Source organism: Oncorhynchus mykiss, chromosome 18 (genome assembly GCF_057628025.1).
Source record: "Oncorhynchus mykiss isolate SJ-2025 chromosome 18, ASM5762802v1, whole genome shotgun sequence".
Taxonomy (NCBI): Eukaryota; Metazoa; Chordata; class Actinopteri; order Salmoniformes; family Salmonidae; genus Oncorhynchus; species Oncorhynchus mykiss.
In genome coordinates, this window is record NC_143039.1 from 46,656,966 (window position 1) to 46,674,166 (window position 17,201).

Below are 17,201 nucleotides of genomic sequence, written 5' to 3' on the forward strand. Positions count from 1 at the left end.
TAGCTAATCCACCCCCCCCCCCCTTTTCTCTCTCTCACTGCCTGTTTTTTTTTATGCTTCCTTCTTCCCAATCTCTAATTTCCTGAAAAAATATAGCCGAAATCTGTTCCTCTGCCCCTTTATCCGTAACTCCCTTCACCAGCTTCTCTTTCAATCTAATGAAGGTCATGTTTATTAAAAACATTATTAGCGAGGTCACCGGCCAGCCTGTTGATTACTTCTTTGCAGAGAGAGCAGATGCTCTTAAATACCTCTGTGCTTCCTCCTCGGTGCTGTGTGCTGAGCCGAGCAGGCCCGCGTTCATTCGTTCCTTCCCCTCCCACCATCCATAGCCGCAGCATATGGGAAATGAAGAATGCTACCAATGACCGTCAGCAAATGCATTGTGGTATGTATTTTTAGAGTAGCAATTATTTCTATAAATGATATTGCTTCTTTGTATGCAGAGTGCTATTGGGCAAAGTTTGATCCCAGTACAATTTTCGCCACCAAATGACTTTCATGCGAAGACGATGCATGAGGTAAAGCATCACATCCCCCAATAAATTGGAATGCGATATTCCTTATTTTCAGCCACACAATCAGTGGTGATTTGGAGGTATAGTAGGAAGTGGCAAATATTGCTTCTTGTTTGTGCTTATTTGGTGTAAAATTGAAAGAGAAAAACAAAATGTATAAAGTAATGATTGCATTTCATCCAGGCAAATACTTTATACAGTTTATCTTAAATAGCCTCCTGAAAGTAGCTCCGTATAACCAACTGCTGTGCTGACTGTGAGGGAATCTTTCTGGTTAAAGCTCAAGGAGTCCTGTATCGGTTCTGTTGTTCTCCTGGCACTTCTTTGGAAACAAGACAGATCACCTCAAGGGGATTTATCCTATGTGGAATATGTAGAAATAGAAGAAGATACAGTGCATTCAGAAAGCATTCAGACCCCTTGACTTTTTTCCCCATTTTGTTACGTTACAGCCTTAATTAAATCGTTTTTTTTCTCTCATCAATCTTCACATAATGACAAACAAAACAAAACATACATTTTTTTTTAAATGTAGCAAATGTGTATAAAAAAACAATATTTAGGTTTTTTATTCTAAATACATTTGTAAAAATTGCTAAAAACCTGTTTTCACTTTGTCATGATGGGGGATGTGTATATTGATGAGGGGGAAAAAAAGTATTTGATCAATTTTATTATAAGGCTGTAACGTAACAAAATGTGTAAAAAGAAGGGAAGGGGGTCTGAATACTTTCCGAATGCACTGTAATAAATAGTAACCGTCTGTCTGGCAATGTACACAGAGTACAAAACTAAAAAAAAAAACTTCCTAATATTGAGTTGCACCCCCTTTTGCCCTCAGAACAGCCTCAATTCGTTGGGGCATGGACTCTACAAGGTGTCGAAAGCGTTCCACAGGGATGCTGGCCCATGTTGACGCCAATGCTTCCCACGGTTGTGTCAAGTTTGCTGGATGTCGTTTTTGGTGGGGGACCATTCTTGTTGCACAGGGGAAACTGTTGAGCGTGAAAACCCACCAGCTTTGCAGTTCTTGACACAAACCGGTGCGCCTGGCACCTACTGCCATACCCCGTTCAAAGGCACTTAAATCTTTTGTCTTGCTCATTCACCCTCTGAATGGCACACACACACAATCCATGTCTCAATTGTCTCAAGGTTTAAAAACCCTTCTTTAACCTGTCTCCTCCCCTTCATCTACACTGATTGACGTGGATTTAACAAGTGACGTCAATAAGGGATCATGGCTTTCACCTGGATTCACCTGGTCAGTCTATGTCATGGAAAGAGCAGGTGTCCATAATGTTTTGTACACTCGGTGTATATATTACAAGTGCTTCAAACTGTACCTACACTAGGTGTTGTAGTGGGAGGAAGACCTCTTTAACTGCGTGGAATTCCTTTTCTGTTAGACATGGAGTCACCGAGTGCCTTGAAAAGCAGTTGGCTTTGACAAAATTGAAATGATTCTTACTCTGTGTGAGTGTGTATAAGATTGCGTGTGTATGAGAGTGTGTGTGCGTGTGTGAGTGCGTGCGTGTGTGTGAATGTCTGTGTGTGTGTGTCCTTGTGTGTGTGTGTGTGTGTGTGACAGGGGTAGTCAGGAGGGCCCTGACTTTTGGGTCATGGGACTGAAATATTTTGAGCATACCATCACACTCCTGCTTATGGTGTCTGTGTGCCAAAGCGCCAGCGGATACCGCTTGGAGTAAGACAGGGCCAGGCAGTTCCTCATGACTCTCGCGCTGCTCTGAGAGTCTGCCAACACTTAGACGGCCATAAAGAGAGACTCGACATAATCACTCTCTGTCTCCCTCATGGTCAGTACAGTTACTTCTGCCTACTGGTTATCCCGTTGTCCAGATCGGGTTTTGCGCTGACCGTGCTATATGATCATCACAGAAGATTCATGTTGGAGCTGAATGTGCCATACAACCCCCTCACACAAGATGCAGGTTTTTTTTTAGAGTGAAAATACTGTATGAGGACGTCTGTTCCTGGTGTATTACCCAGTAAGCCGTTGACAACCAATAGGTATGGGGGAGGAGTTCAAGTATGTATAGCCTCTATGCTAATGCCTGGATAGATAACATGGCTACAGAGTTCCCGTACAGGACTGTACAGCTGACACAGTTTCCGTCAGCCAGGATACGCATAATCCATTCACCCAGCTGGGTGTTTTACAGTAACCTCTGACCTGTACTCTGAACTACTAACCAGTCTTCTCCCAACGCCATTTCCCTAACCACTATACCACTCCACGGCCATGATACCGCAGGGCCCATTTAACATAGGCAGCAAACAATGCACTACTATATCAAGGGAAGACCATAAGACTGCAGTATGAGAGCCTTGGGGAGTATGAGAGCCCTGGGGAGTATGAGAGCCCTGGGGAGTATGAGAGCCCCGGGGAGTATGAGAGCCCTGGGGAGTATGAGAGCCCTGGGGAGTATGAGAGCCCTGGGGAGTATGAGAGCCTTGGGGAGTATGAGAGCCCTGGGGAGTATGAGAGCCCCGGGGAGTATGAGAGCGCCGGGGAGTATGAGAGCCCTGGGGAGTATGAGAGCCCTGGGGAGTATGAGAGCCCTGGGGAGTATGAGAGCCCCGGGGAGTATGAGAGCCCCGGGGAGTATGAGAGCCCCGGGGAGTATGAGAGCCCTGGGGAGTATGAGAGCCCTGGGGAGTATGAGAGCCCCGGGGAGTATGAGAGCCCTGGGGAGTATGAGAGCCCTGGGGAGTATGAGAGCCCTGGGGAGTATGAGAGCCCTGGGGAGTATGAGAGCCCTGGGAAGTATGAGAGCCTTGGGGAGTATGAGAGCCCTGGGGAGTATGAGAGCCCTGGGGAGTATGAGAGCCCTGGGGAGTATGAGAGCCCTGGGGAGTATGAGAGCCCTGGGGAGTATGAGAGCCCTGGGGAGTATGAGAGCATTGGGGAGTATGAGAGCCCTGGGGAGTATGAGAGCCCTGGGGAGTATGAGAGCCTTGGGGAGTATGAGAGCCCTGGGGAGTATGAGAGCCCTGGGGAGTATGAGAGTCCTGGGAAGTGACAACACAAGCTGAGTGGTTCAGGGCCAGCGGATGGACTGCTAGCCTGGAATGATTGATCCGGAACCCGTACGTATCGTCAGTAGTGCGGTTTGTACTGGATTCAGCTGTATGTCCTTCGAACTGAGTACAGAACCTGTGTGGTCTGTACTGGTTTCATAAGATCTGTATTTGTTTCATACAGTCTGAACCGGATTAAGCCGCACGCCATTCCAGTCTTTCTCACGCTGAAAAATGCTGAGGCCGTTAGGTTCCATGGCGGGCTCTGCCCATAGGCTTAACCGAGGTAGTAATATCCAATTGAATTATGCAACGGGGCTCGGATGAGCCATTCAAGCCGAGGTCTGGCTTTGTCTGAATGGTATATTGAGGGCAATGTTAAATACTTATCTTTCTTGCCTACCCCATACTACCGCCCCTTAGATATACTTCAGCAAGGCACTTAACCCTAATTAATGCCAGGGGCACCATTCTACTATGGCTGACACTGTAAAACAACACATTTGACTGCATCTATCTGGTGTATGTGACAATAAAATATATATATATTTTTTAAATATATTTCATATATCCTCTCTCAATACTTTTATTGTTTTCCCACTTTACAGCCGCTGTGGCTATCTGGCTCACTGGCTCAATCCCCTATTTGCTCTCTGTCTTCCCCGACAGCCACAGTATCTTTTAATTTGTCTACAGCCCCCCCCCCCCCCCCCGTTTCCCCCCAAATTGAGCACTTTTCGTCATCGTAATCCCTCTATTTTTTCCTCAGATGATAACTCGGCGTCAAAAGGAGCGATGTAGGAATGTGAAAACGGAATTAGAGAGAGAGAGAGAACAAGGCAGGAAGAAGCTGTTTGTTTGGGGCAGTGAAGAGGACATTACATCAGCAAGCCTTCTGGTTCAAAGCAATGACATTAGCCACGGACGCTAGGAGAGAAAACGGGCAATATGAGAGGGAGTGACAGATACCGATTGTTGTTCTGTGTGTTAGTGACCCGGAGAGAGTGGGTTTTTGATTCTGTGTCTATTTGTGTGTGCCCCAGGGGGAGAGGGAGGGTTAATTAAAGAGAGTGAATGGAAAGGGGGGGATGAGAAGGAGGGGGGGGGGTTGGCACGCTAAGCGACTTCAAAATTATTCATTAAGTGTTGCTTGCGTTACATCTCCTTACATTTCGTGTACAGTCCCATAGCGTCACTCAACTGCACAGAGCATTTCCCCACCTCAACCACAGTTGTTTATCATAACATGCATACACACAACTACCTCGACCAAACTCGCCACCCGTCCCCAGTTTTATTTGTATTGTGATTTACCCCTGTCCATTTAGATGTACAGTACCCATTGGTGGTTTATGGCTGCAAAGATTTATAGCTCAGCTTCAAAGCTCTCCAAAGATGTGGGATCAAACCATGAATCAGCTCCTGCTCCTGGGGGGGGCGGGGGGGGGTGTTGAGTTCAAGGGGTGAGCACTCCTACTCTAGTCCCCAAGCAGTGGGCTTATGTTCCTCTGTAGTTCACTGTACTTGGCTTTACGCTTACACTGACCTTAAGATGTTGATTGATTGTATGGTAGGTGATGCAGGCCCATTCCATCCACCCCTCTGTCTAGTGCAATCTCTCTTCCCCAGTCTCTCTCTCTCTCTCTCTCTCTCTCTCCTTTTGAAACCTGCTCATTTTAAATGAGGCTCAGTGGGTAGCACCCCGTTTCCCATTACGCCTACCCCCCCCTCTCTCTTCCACTTGATTGTTTTTCAGTAGTATCCCTCGCCACTGTAGCTCCTACTTACTTCTATGCGTATCATTGCTCCTCTCCTCACTTACTTACAGGCCTTTCATTCTTCAGACTTTTCCCCCCTGAATCCTTTTCTCTCACCTCTCCTCTCCACTCCAGGTCCTTCTTTGCCTGTGAACTGCCGCCGTCGCTGCTCTGCCCACCGAACTGCGCCCCCCCTCCCCTCCCCCACATGGCAGCCAAGCCCGCCCTCTCCCTCCTGTTGGCCGTGTTGGCCTGCACGGGGCCCGCCCGCTCCTCCCCTCCCCTCTTGCTCCGCCCCCGGGAGAGAGAGAGGGACTTGGGTGTAGTCAACATCGCTGTGGTCCACTCGGGCTCCTCCCTGCTCCCGGAGACGGCCGCTGCTGGGGGAACGGGCGCCACGAACGGGCCGGGAGGTCCTCAGGGGAGGGGGGCCTCATCGTCATTGGCTATGGTGGCGGCGTCTGCGCCATTGGCTTCTGCGTCAGCGGCTCTGGTGGGCGGTAGCGTGATGACGCAGTATGGCCCAGCCAACGTGATCTACCTGACGGTGAACGAGAGCAGCCCAGCGAGCCTTCTGCTGCAGCTGTGTGAGCTGCTGGCCACTACGCCGCTCCAGGGGCTGGTGTTCGAGGAGGAGAGGCCCCCGCCACCCGACCAGGCTCCCCTGGCCCCCATGCTGGAGTTTGTCTCGGCCCAGACCGGAGTGCCTGTTGTGGCCGTGGGAGGAGGGGCCGGCCTGGGCAGGGAGCCACAGGTAACTACCTGGCTGTGAACTTTCCCTTCTTAATGGATTTCAAGTAATGAATCAGTCCTAAGTTACTGTGTGTTGGAAGCCTCATCTTACCCAGTGGGCAGAATTTGGCACATGACGTCTTCATTTTCTGGTTGGAAACTGGGTTTCTGGTTGAGAAGACGCCTTAAAACCAGATTGCAACCAGCTGGTCTCTGTTACAACCAGGTAAAGATGTCTTTTTTTCAAAACGTCATGGGAAAGACGTTGTATTTTGGTTGTTATCTGGTTGCTAAAAAGATGTTTACAAAACTTCCTCCATTTACAACTAGTATGAGGATGTCATCTTTGCGGTGTGGTCTGAGTAGGAGAACACTACTTCAGTCCTCGAGTGGCTGCAGTCCTGCTGCTTTCTGTGTCTGCCTGGCACTTACTCTAATGTAACAATTAATGTCACTGATTGCTGAGAAGGTTCAACACTTGGTTTCCAAAGGCCATTTGATAAGACCGAAAACAGAGAGAGTGGCCCTCGAGGACTGGAGTTGTGCAACTCTACACTCCGGGAAAAAAGGGTTCCAGAAGGGTTCTTCGGATGTCCCCTTTTTGGTTGCAGGTAGAACTATTATGAGTTCCATGTAGAACACTCTGTGAAAAAAAATATAATCCTCATCAATCTACACCCAATACCCCATAACGACAAAGCAGAAACAGGTTTTTAGAAATGTTTGCAAATGCATAATTAAAAAATACAGAAATACCTTATTTACATAAGTATTCAGACCCTTTGCTGTGAGACTCGAAACTGAGCTCAGGTGCATCCTGTTTCCATTAATCATCCTTGAGATGTTTCTACATCTTGATTGGAGTCCACCTGTGGTAAATTCAATTGATTGGACATGATTTGGAAAGGCATACACCTGTACACCTGTATAAGGTGTATGTATAAGGTGTACAGTTGACAGTGCATGTAAGAGCAAAAACCAAACCATTATGTTGAAGGAATTGTCCGTAGAGCTCCGAGACAGGATTGTGTCGAGAAACAGATCTGGGGAAGGGTACCAAAACATTTCTGCAGCATTGAAGGTCCCCAAGGACACAGTGGCCTCCAAAATTCTTAAATGGAAGAAGTTTGGAACCACCAAGACTCTTCCTAGTGCTGGCCTCCTGGCCAAACTGAACAATCAGAAGGGCCTTGTTCAGGGAGGTGACCAAGAACCCGATGGTCACTCTGACAGAGCTCCAGAGTTCCTCTGTGGGGATGGGAGAACCTTTACCGAAGGACCACCATCTCTGTAAAAGGTACTGAGGAGTGGCTTCCGTCTGACCACTCTACCATAAAGGCCTGATTGGTGAAGTGCCACAGAGATGGTTGTCCTTCTGGAAGGTTCTCCCATCTCCACAGAGGAACTCTGGAGCTCTGTCAGAGTGACCATCGGGTTCTTGGTCACCTCCCTGAACAAGGCCCTTCTCCCCCGGTTGCTCAGTTTGGTGGTTCCAAAATTCTTCCATTTAAGAATGATGGAGGCCACTGTGTTCTTGGGGACCTTCAATGCTGCAGACATTTTTTGGTACCCTTCCCCAGATCTGTGCCTTGACACAATCCTGTCTCTGAGCTCTACGGACAATTCCTTCGACCTCATGGCTTGGTTTTTGCTCTGAAATACACTGTCAACTGCGGGACCTTATATAGACAGGTGTGTGCTTTTCCAAATCATGTCAAATCAATTGAATTTACCAAAGGTGGACTCCAATCAAGTTGTAGAAACATCTCAAGGATGATCAATGGAAACAGGATGCACCTGAGCTCAATTTCGAGTCTCTTAGCAAACGGTCTGAATACTTATGTAAATAAGGTTTCTGTTTTTTTTTACATTTCTAAAAATCTGTTTTCGCTTTGTCATGATGGGTTATTGTGTGTAGATTTGATTTTAATCCATTTTAGAATAAGGCTGTAACGTAACAAATGTGCAGAAAGTCAAGGGGTCTGAATACTTTCCCAATGCACTGTATACTTATATTCTCCACACAGTCTCATTGGGGATAAATACAGCCAACCCCTTCAGTTCTATCGCCTTTCATCAGTCCTTTCTTCTCAAACACAAATGTGTCATTTGATACTTAACCTATTTTTGCACACATATCCAACTGTGAACGTTTCTACAATTACAGGCCCCATTCAAGTCTCACTTGGCCTTGTTAATTGTGCATCGCTCACTGAATAATTAATATAGCGAGGGAGTTCAACGGTGGGCATTTACATGTGCATAATATAGTTCCATCTACATTGTATCCTTCTGTTCAGAGATGGGCAGTATTTCTGTTCCATGTATTTGAAATACGTATTTAAATGACCTTTATAATTTTTTTGTAATTTGTACTTCACTGGCCTGAACTACAATCCAATGTATTTTGTAACAAGATACTTTAGAGCTGTGTTTCCCAACAACACATTTTGTCCCCCCCAACACCACACAGCTGATTCAAATAATCAACTAATCATCAAGATGTAATTATTTGAATCAGCTGTGTAGTGCTAGGGACAAAAAACTAAACGTGCACCCCTTGGGATCCCCTGGACAGAGTTTGGGAAATGCTGCTTTAGAGAGCTACATTTGTGTATTTTCAAAATACAAAATACTTTTCCGCTAAAAAAAAATATAGTGGTTCACAATTTTGTGGCCCCCTACCACCCCAAATTTGCGGCATTGGTATCAGAAGTCTGATGGCACTATGGTGGGATAAGAGCGTTTGCTAAATGACCAAAATGTCAATTGGAAAATGAACACTTGCGTAGTACAATAGGCCACATTTTATTCAAATACAAATTGTTTGGGGGTGGAGCTCATTAGAATAATACCCAGCGTGCAAGTGCATTTTTTTTTTACATTTACATTTAGTTCATTTAGCAGACACTCTTATCCAGAGCATTCAACTAAGGTAGATAACCAACCACATCACAGTCATAGCAAGTCAAATGTTTCTGTAACTGTTACTGACAATGTTGTTGTAGTTACAGTAAAGGTGGCTACTTGCAAGTATTGCTATTAAATACATGACTTGGCAAGAGTATTTCATATTTTACTTAGATATATTTTTTGTAACAAGACATTTTTTTAAAAGTATCTTTGCCCATCTCTGTGTCTGTTATCTTGTCTGTCTTATGTATACGACTCTAGAAATCGTATCCTCTACTTGTACATGAACCTTTCAGTAGAGTATCTCCCTTTCCTCTCTCCATTCCCTTATCTGTTTTTATCCTAATATAATCTAAAATAACTGAACAAGCATAGGCTTTCCAGTCTGGCCAGATCAGGGAAGATGAAGGAGAGGAGACATGGAGAGGAAGGCTAGTCTTTTTCATAAAAAAAAAAAATCACGGTCTACAGTGCAATACAGAATCTCAAATCAAAATGATCTGTCACATGCTTTACAGACAACACGTGTAGACTAACAGTCCTTTTCTAACAATACGGAGATAAAGATAAGATAAAACATGTAGTAAAAATAGAAATAATTGCACAGTGAATAAAGAATAATTGAACGTACATATCGGGTGTGTCCCATAAATCCACCCTGTTCCCTACATAGTGCACCGCTTTTAACCAGGGGCCCATAAGGTTCTGGTCAAAACTAGTGCACTATAAAGGGAATAGGGTGCCATTTGGGACCGTGCTGGTGGACCCTACTGGAAAGCCTTCACAGTAGACAAGACAGACAAAGGGAAAATAAAAAGAAAGGGATGGTATTGAGACTGGAATTCAATTACAAATGGCCATATCGATGTTTCCTCTGTCTTTGTTTAAAAACTCCTACCCAGGCATGAAGTTCTTACTCTGAAAACAGGATGCTTTTCTTACTCTAAAAACAGGATGCTTTTCTTACTCTGAAAACAGGAAGCTTATCTTACTTTGAAAACAGGAAGCTTTTCTTACTCTGAAAACGGGAAGCTTTTCTTACTCTGAAAACGGGAAGCTTTTCTTACTTTGAAAACAGGAAGCTTTTCTTACTCTGAAATGGGAATCTTTTCTTACTCTGAAAACGGGAATCTTTTCTTACTCTGAAAACGGGAAGCTTTTCTTACTCTGAAAACGGGAAGCTTTTCTTACTCTGAAAACGGGAAGCTTTTCTTACTCTGAAAACAGGAAGCTTTTCTTACTCTGAAAACGGGAAGCTTTTCTTACTCTGAAAACGTGAAGCTTTTCTTACTCTGAAAACAGGAAGCTTTTCTTACTCTGAAAACGGGAAGCTTTTCTTACTCTGAAAACGTGAAGCTTTTCTTACTCTAAAAACAGGATGCTTTTCTTACTCTGAAAACAGGAAGCTTATCTTACTTTGAAAACAGGAAGCTTTTCTTACTCTGAAAACGTGAAGCTTTTCTTACTTTGAAAACAGGAAGCTTTTCTTACTCTGAAAATGGGAATCTTTTCTTACTCTGAAAACGGGAATCTTTTCTTACTCTGAAAACGGGAAGCTTTTCTTACTCTGAAAACGGGAAGCTTTTCTTACTCTGAAAACGTGAAGCTTTTCTTACTCTGAAAACAGGAAGCTTTTCTTACTTTGAAAACAGGAAGCTTTTCTTACTCTGGAAACGGGAAGCTTTTCTTACTCTGAAAACGGGAAGCTTTTCTTACTCTGAAAACGGGAAGCTTTTCTTACTCTGAAAACGGGAAGCTTTTGTTACTCTGAAGGCGGGAAGCTTTTCTTACTCTGAAAACAGGAAGTTGCTACCCCAAGGAGTTTATAAGTACCCTGAGACATTGTGTAATTATAAGCCTATTTAACCATGGGTAATATTGCTATGGCATGAATGTAAGCCACTGAATAGGTAAGAAACTTGATGCACCACAAGTTTAATGTATCTTTCTTAACCAACGTTATGGTCTAAATAGGCCTTCATCAGACTAAGCCACAGCAATGTGTGTAGGCCTGGATTAGGCTCACACTGCCATTCGAATTTTACGTTACTCCTAACATTGGACGTGTTCAGTAGGGAAAATCTGTGTTCTCATTCGACAAGTTCAGGTGCCACCTTGCCGTTTAACTCTGTTAGAAAATGTTTTCTCCCTATTAAATACAATTCTGACCCCACTGTATTCATAAAGTGTCTCAGCATAGGAGTGCTGATCTAGGATCAGATCTCCTGTCCATGTATCTTACGCGTTATGATCTAAAAGTCAAAACGGGTCCTAGATCAGCACTCCTACTCTGAGACTCTGTGAATATGAGGCCTGGATTCCTCCTTTTATAGCAGAAAATGAAATTCTGTGTTCTTATGGACAGATACTACCTCCATCCTTCAGTTCACTGCACTCTCTCGCTCCCTCTTTACCCCTCCCTGCCCTGAAAACCCATTTCACTCCTTAACAAACTGTTTCCTCCCCCAGGAAAGCGGCTCCATCTACCTCCAGTTCACCTGCTCCACAGCCATGCAGCTGGACGTGGTCTTTGAGGTGCTGGAAGAGTTCGACTGGACCTCCTTCTCCGTGGTGGCCACGCGTCACCACGGCTACGAGGACTTCCTGGCCATGGTGGAGGCACTGACGGACGGATCCTTCATCGGCTGGGAGAAGAAGGGCGTGGTCATGCTCAACGTCTCCGACGACCCGGGAGGGACGCGCGCGAGCAGGCTGCTCAAGGAGAACGAGGCGCAGGTGAGACCGTCTTTTTTTTGGGGGGGGTAGTAGCTGTCTTGTTATGCTTTACCATCTTTTGTCTGATGGTACAGAAGTGGAGGGGGATACTGATGAAGAGGGGAGACACAGCAGGAAGGACAGACACTGGGGGGGGGGGGGGGGGTTGAACCCAGGTTTCTGGTGGGGAGGTATGTATATGTACTAGCAGTGGGTTTGTTACCACTAGACCAAGGAGTCGACATTGGGGATCTTTTAATTCACTCTTCTTAATCATTTATTCATTGAGACAGGATTTAAGGATAGAAGGGAGACAGGGAGAGAATACCGAATAGCTGTGGGACTGGGATTTGATCCCACACTGAAGGGGTAAACATGCAGTTGTGTTTACGCCCCAGTCCTGCACATTCCCGGTCCGCACCATCGGACTGTATGGATGTGCTGCAGATGGTAGCTCGACCCCGCTATGCCAGCCCCAGGTCTGTGGGACCTTGCCTGTGTTTCAGGCCGTCGTCCCGTCTTTGCAGTCCCGTCATTGCAGTGGACCTGTATTACAGGACAGTTTTTCTCCTCTGTGTTCCCGGGGACCCTGCTGTGCGGGACATGCCGGATCCCCCCCCCCCCCCCCCCCTGCTGAGAAATGATTTGACACTGATTAGTACAGTATTGTCTTGGTAGCCAATCACCTGAAAGACACTTCAATCACCCATCTTTAGGAACAACTTAATAAGATACCTGGCGTACCTCAAGTAGTTTGATTTGGGACATTGAATTCAGTGTGGTCTTCGTTACGTTAACAATCAAGAAAACCAAACATTTTGTTGAAACAGAAGGGGGGGGGGTCTAACAAATAGTCACCGACAACAACCGAAACGTGTAACGAAATGTGTAACGGCACACGGGAGCACTCTATGTTACTCTTCTGATAACCCATCAGGTTCCTCTAATCTGGGGTCCGTACAAACCACAGGATTTGGCACGACTCCCCCCCCCCCCCCCCCCAGCCGAATCGTTTCCCAAAATGAAAGAGACCCCCCTTCACCGGTACGCTAGGCCTCACTCCAGTGACGGCGGAACAAGAATGAAGATCAGACTCGAGATCCACATTACACGAAGGAGCTTCCATGCAACCCATCTCCGCACCTTGTACTAACACGCTGTAACCAGTTGCTGAAGTGTCAGAAAAAGGTAAAAACACCCTTGAAGGACTGGGCTGCCTGCCCCAGTGTCTCGCTGTGTCTTCACCGGCTGCTTCACAGCAGCACCACTCTGCAGAGACGCGGACGTGTCTGAAGCAAAGGGTTCGTACACATCTGATACCAAATCTTGTTTAGGAGACACCAGTCTCAACCAGGGACGTAATGGGCTGCAGTGCTCTCACGAGAATTAAATGTATTTTTCTCCCTCTCGTTGGTCTGTTTCAACGTAGGACACAGAGACCCTGTGTCCTTTCTCAGGGCAGTATAAACTGTATGGAACTGTCGTCTGTGTGCTTCTGGGACCAACTCGTAAGCCTGGCGCTTTAACCTGCTTTAACCTTTTCATCATCTGAACTCTGGTCAAGAGATGAAGCGGCGGACACTTTCTGAGCCTTTCCCACGAGAACACTTCGAAGGAGCAGTGACCAAATATCTTGCAGCCATTTTAGGGACGTGGCAATCCGCTCAGACAGAGCACAAATATACATCCACCTCCTTTTCGTTGAAAGGCGGTACAAGCCGGCTGTTCCGACCAAGATTAAACTCTGTGGAGGGTGCGGGATGGCCTGACTGGATTGGGAGCGCTTCCAGATCCATCTCTCTTAATCAAATGGCATGCACACGTTCCTCTTGTTCTTGCTCTAGTCTGCCTGCACGGTCCTTTTATTTGTGCTCAAGCACTACTTTTTGTTGTTCAAGCTCTAATGTCTGTCGTTCAAGCTCGAATGTCTGTCGTTCAAGCTCTAATGTCTGTCGTTCACGCTCGAATGTCTGTCGTTCAAGCTCAAATGTCTCGTTCAATTCACGCTCTGTCTGTCGTTCACGCTCTGTCTGTCGTTCACGCTCGAATGTCTGTCGTTCACGCTCGAATGTCTGTCGTTCACGCTCGAATGTCTGTTGTTCACGCTCGAATGTCTGTCGTTCACGCTCGAATGTCTGTTGTTCACGCTCGAATGTCTGTCGTTCACGCTCGAATGTCTGTCGTTCACACTCAAATGTCTGTTGTTCAAGCACTAATGTATGTTCAAGCTCGAATGTCTGTTGTTCACCCTCAGATGTCTGTTGTTCACCCTCAGATGTCTGTTGTCCACCCTCAGATGTCTGTTGTTCACCCTCAGATGTCTGTTGTTCACCCTCAGATGTCTGTTGTTCACGCTCAGATGTCTGTTGGTCACGCTCAGATGTCTGTCGTTCAAGCTCGAATGTCTGTTGTTCACGCTCTAATTTCTGTTGCTTCAACTTTGCCTTTAGTTTTATCTCTCTCTTAGTTGCACATCTACGGGATGTACTCTGCCACCCGTAGGACCCTTTTCATCAACCTCCTCCACCAAAGCAGTACCAATCAACTCTTTGACTACTGCTTTTGGATCGCCAGATGTCACTTTGGCATAATGCTTTGCAATGATGAGCAAATTCACCTTTGTACATTTATCTAGTATTTCATATTGTTTTCCACAAAGACTTGCAACTTACAGTCCATGGCTTTAGTTTTATAAGCCGGTGTGTTTGTGCAACTTTCAAACGGATTCTACCATTCTCATTACCCCTCAGGGTGGATGGCAGTGACAGAAACGCTACCACAAAAGGCTATTCTGAACACAGCAGAGCTTCAGAGTAGGTGATTAGAGCGACTACCATACTCATGGGAAACAAGATCCTGGATGTGCCCCCATTTTTGTTAAATTCCCCAGCAAGAAAAACAAAAATTGTTGCTCAAAAAAGGGAACTAGCAAAGAGTCACCGACAACAACCAACCCAGGTGGGGATTTAGGAGGGGTTCAAAAAGACACTCATGAGGGTGTCCACGGAAAGTTGTCTAGCAACAACAACTGCAACCTAAAAGACACTCACCACGAGCTCCCACTAAATCTGCCCACTTAGAGGCAAACAAAACTCACACCAGACTTTTAAAGTCAGGAAGCCAAGCATAAAAGTGGAGCCAAACAAAAACAGGGAAGATCAGATAAAGGATTGTTTTTCTAGCAGTAGGGCGATCCAACTAAAGGTGTTAACCCTCCATGTCTCTCGAGACCACAGGAAAACTGGGCTAACCACTCTTAAATAGCACTTGGGCCAGCACAGGTGAAACACCTACCCACTAATGAGACGGCAACCAGCACAGGTGTAAAACATACTGACTAACGAGGTGACACCAATCGGTGCACCCTACGTGCTAAAGTCCAACCTCAGAACATAAATGAAAAAAATAAAAAACCTGCAACACATGTAATTGAGATCCAGCTGTAGATGGTGTTTTTGACATACACTACATGACCAACAATATGTGGACACCTGCTCGTCGAACATCTCATTCCAAAATTATGGGAATTAATATGGAGTTGGTGCCCGCTTTACTGCCATAACAGCCTCTACTCTTCTGGGAAGGCTTTCCACTAGATGTTGGAACATTGCTGCAGGGACTTGCTTCCATTCAGCCACAAGAGCATTAGGGAGGTCGGGCACTCATGTTGGGAGATAAGGCCTGGCTCGCAGTCGCAATTTCCAATTCATCACCAAAGGTGTTCGATGGGGTTGAGGTCAGGGCTCTGTGCAGGCCAGTCAAGTTCTTCCACACCGATCTCGACCAACCGTTTCTGAATGGACTTCGCTTTGTGCACGGGGGCAACGTCATGCTGAAACAGGAAATGGCCTTCCCCAAACTGTTGCCACAAAGTTGGAAGCACAGAATCGCCTAGAATTTCATTGTATGCTGTAGTGTTAAGATTTCTCTTCACTGGAACTAAGGGGCCTAGCCCGAACCATGAAAAACAGCCCCAGACCATTATTCCTCCTCCACCAAATTTTACAGTTGGCACAATGCATTGGGGCAGGTAGCGTTCTCCTGGTATCCGCCAAACCCAGATTCGTCCGTCGGACTGCCAGATGGTGAAGTGTGATTCATCACTCCAGAGAACGCGTTTCCACTGCTCCAGAGTCCAATGGCGGTGAGCTTTACACCAACCCAGGCGACACTTGGCATTGCTCATTGGTGATCTTAGGCTTGTGTGTGAATGCTCGGCCATGGAAACCCATTTCATAAAGCTCCCGACGAACAGCTCTTGTGCTGACGTTGTGTCCAGAGGCAGTTTGGAACTCGGTAGTGAGCATGGCTGTGTGCTCAATTTTATACACTTGTCAGGAATGGGTGTGGCTGAAAAAGCAGAATCCACTCATTTGAAGGGGCGTCCACATACTTTTGTATATATAGTGTATGTAAATAAGAAATCGGAGAATGGACAAAAAGAAACAGAAATTATGTAACGATATAACATTTCATGCCAAACACTGTCCACTGCTGCAGCCTGAATGGGAAATGGTCTGAGTTGAGATGTTTTCAAAGAAGGCAGTGAATGGGGTCAGCAACCCCAAAACTGCCACAGTGTGACTGACATCATTTGACCCAGTTCGGTGCAACAAGACTCCCACTTAACCACTCGCTCTCTCCCCCTCTCCCTCCTCCCCCGCTCTTTCCAGGTGCGTCTCCTCTACTGCTCCCAGGAGGAGGCCGCGCTGATCTTCAAGGCGGCCTGGGCCTCGGGTCAGGCCGGACACTCCCACATGTGGTTCGCCGTGGGGCCAGCCCTGTCCGGCCTTGGCCTGGAGGGCCTCCCCAAGGCCCTGTTCGCAGTGCGGCCGCAGGGCTGGAGAGACGAGCCCCGTCGGAGGATTGCCAAAGGGGTGTCTGTGCTGATCCACGGAGCCATGGCTTTGAGGAAGGAGTACGGCTGGGCCCGAGGGCCACACTACTTCGCAGGCAACTGCCAGACAGATGGCAACCAGACGCAAAGGGTGCCAGACAGGATCAGGTGAGGACAGAGTTATATGTTCCTTCAGAACCTCCTTCAGAACTTCTCCTTCAGAACTTCTCCTCTGTGGAGGAGGAGTGTCACTTGCTACTGCTGGTTGCTCCTCTCTCTCTCTCGCTCTCTCGCTCTCTGCTTCTTTCTCGCCATCTCCTTCTCTCTCTATTTTTCTGCCTGCCTCTTTCTGTCCATCTGCTTCTCTCTATCCTCAGTGTGTCTATGCCTTTCCTTCTCTCTCTTCTCTTTCTCCCCCCTCTCACTTTCCATCTCTTCCTCTCTCTCTCGGTCTGCCTTACTCTGTCATCTGTGATTCTCTCTCTGTCGGTCTCTGCCCCCCTCTCTCTCTCTCTTTCTCTGTTTCTCCCCCTTGTCTGCCTCTCTCTCCCCATCAACAGCTGGAACACCTCAACCCCTCTCTTGCTCTTTCTCTCTCTCTCCCTCTCTCATTGTCTCTCTCTCTCTCTCCATGACTGGTTCCCGGTTGTGTATGAGAAGTCGCTGTATCTCCCTCTGTCTGTCTTT

General features: G+C 46.6%; 1 protein-coding gene across 1 annotated transcript in view; it reads left to right on the forward strand.

Moving 5' to 3' along the window:
- The window catches only part of LOC110496813 (uncharacterized), a 63,206-nt gene that overhangs the window by 10,173 nt on the left and 35,832 nt on the right, over positions 1-17,201 (forward strand). Inside the window, exons 2-4 of the mRNA XM_036952719.2 lie at positions 5,453-6,071; positions 11,432-11,698; positions 16,351-16,682. Coding sequence (XP_036808614.2) covers positions 5,453-6,071; positions 11,432-11,698; positions 16,351-16,682 — 1,218 coding nt within the window. The remainder of the gene's footprint in view (positions 1-5,452; positions 6,072-11,431; positions 11,699-16,350; positions 16,683-17,201) is intronic.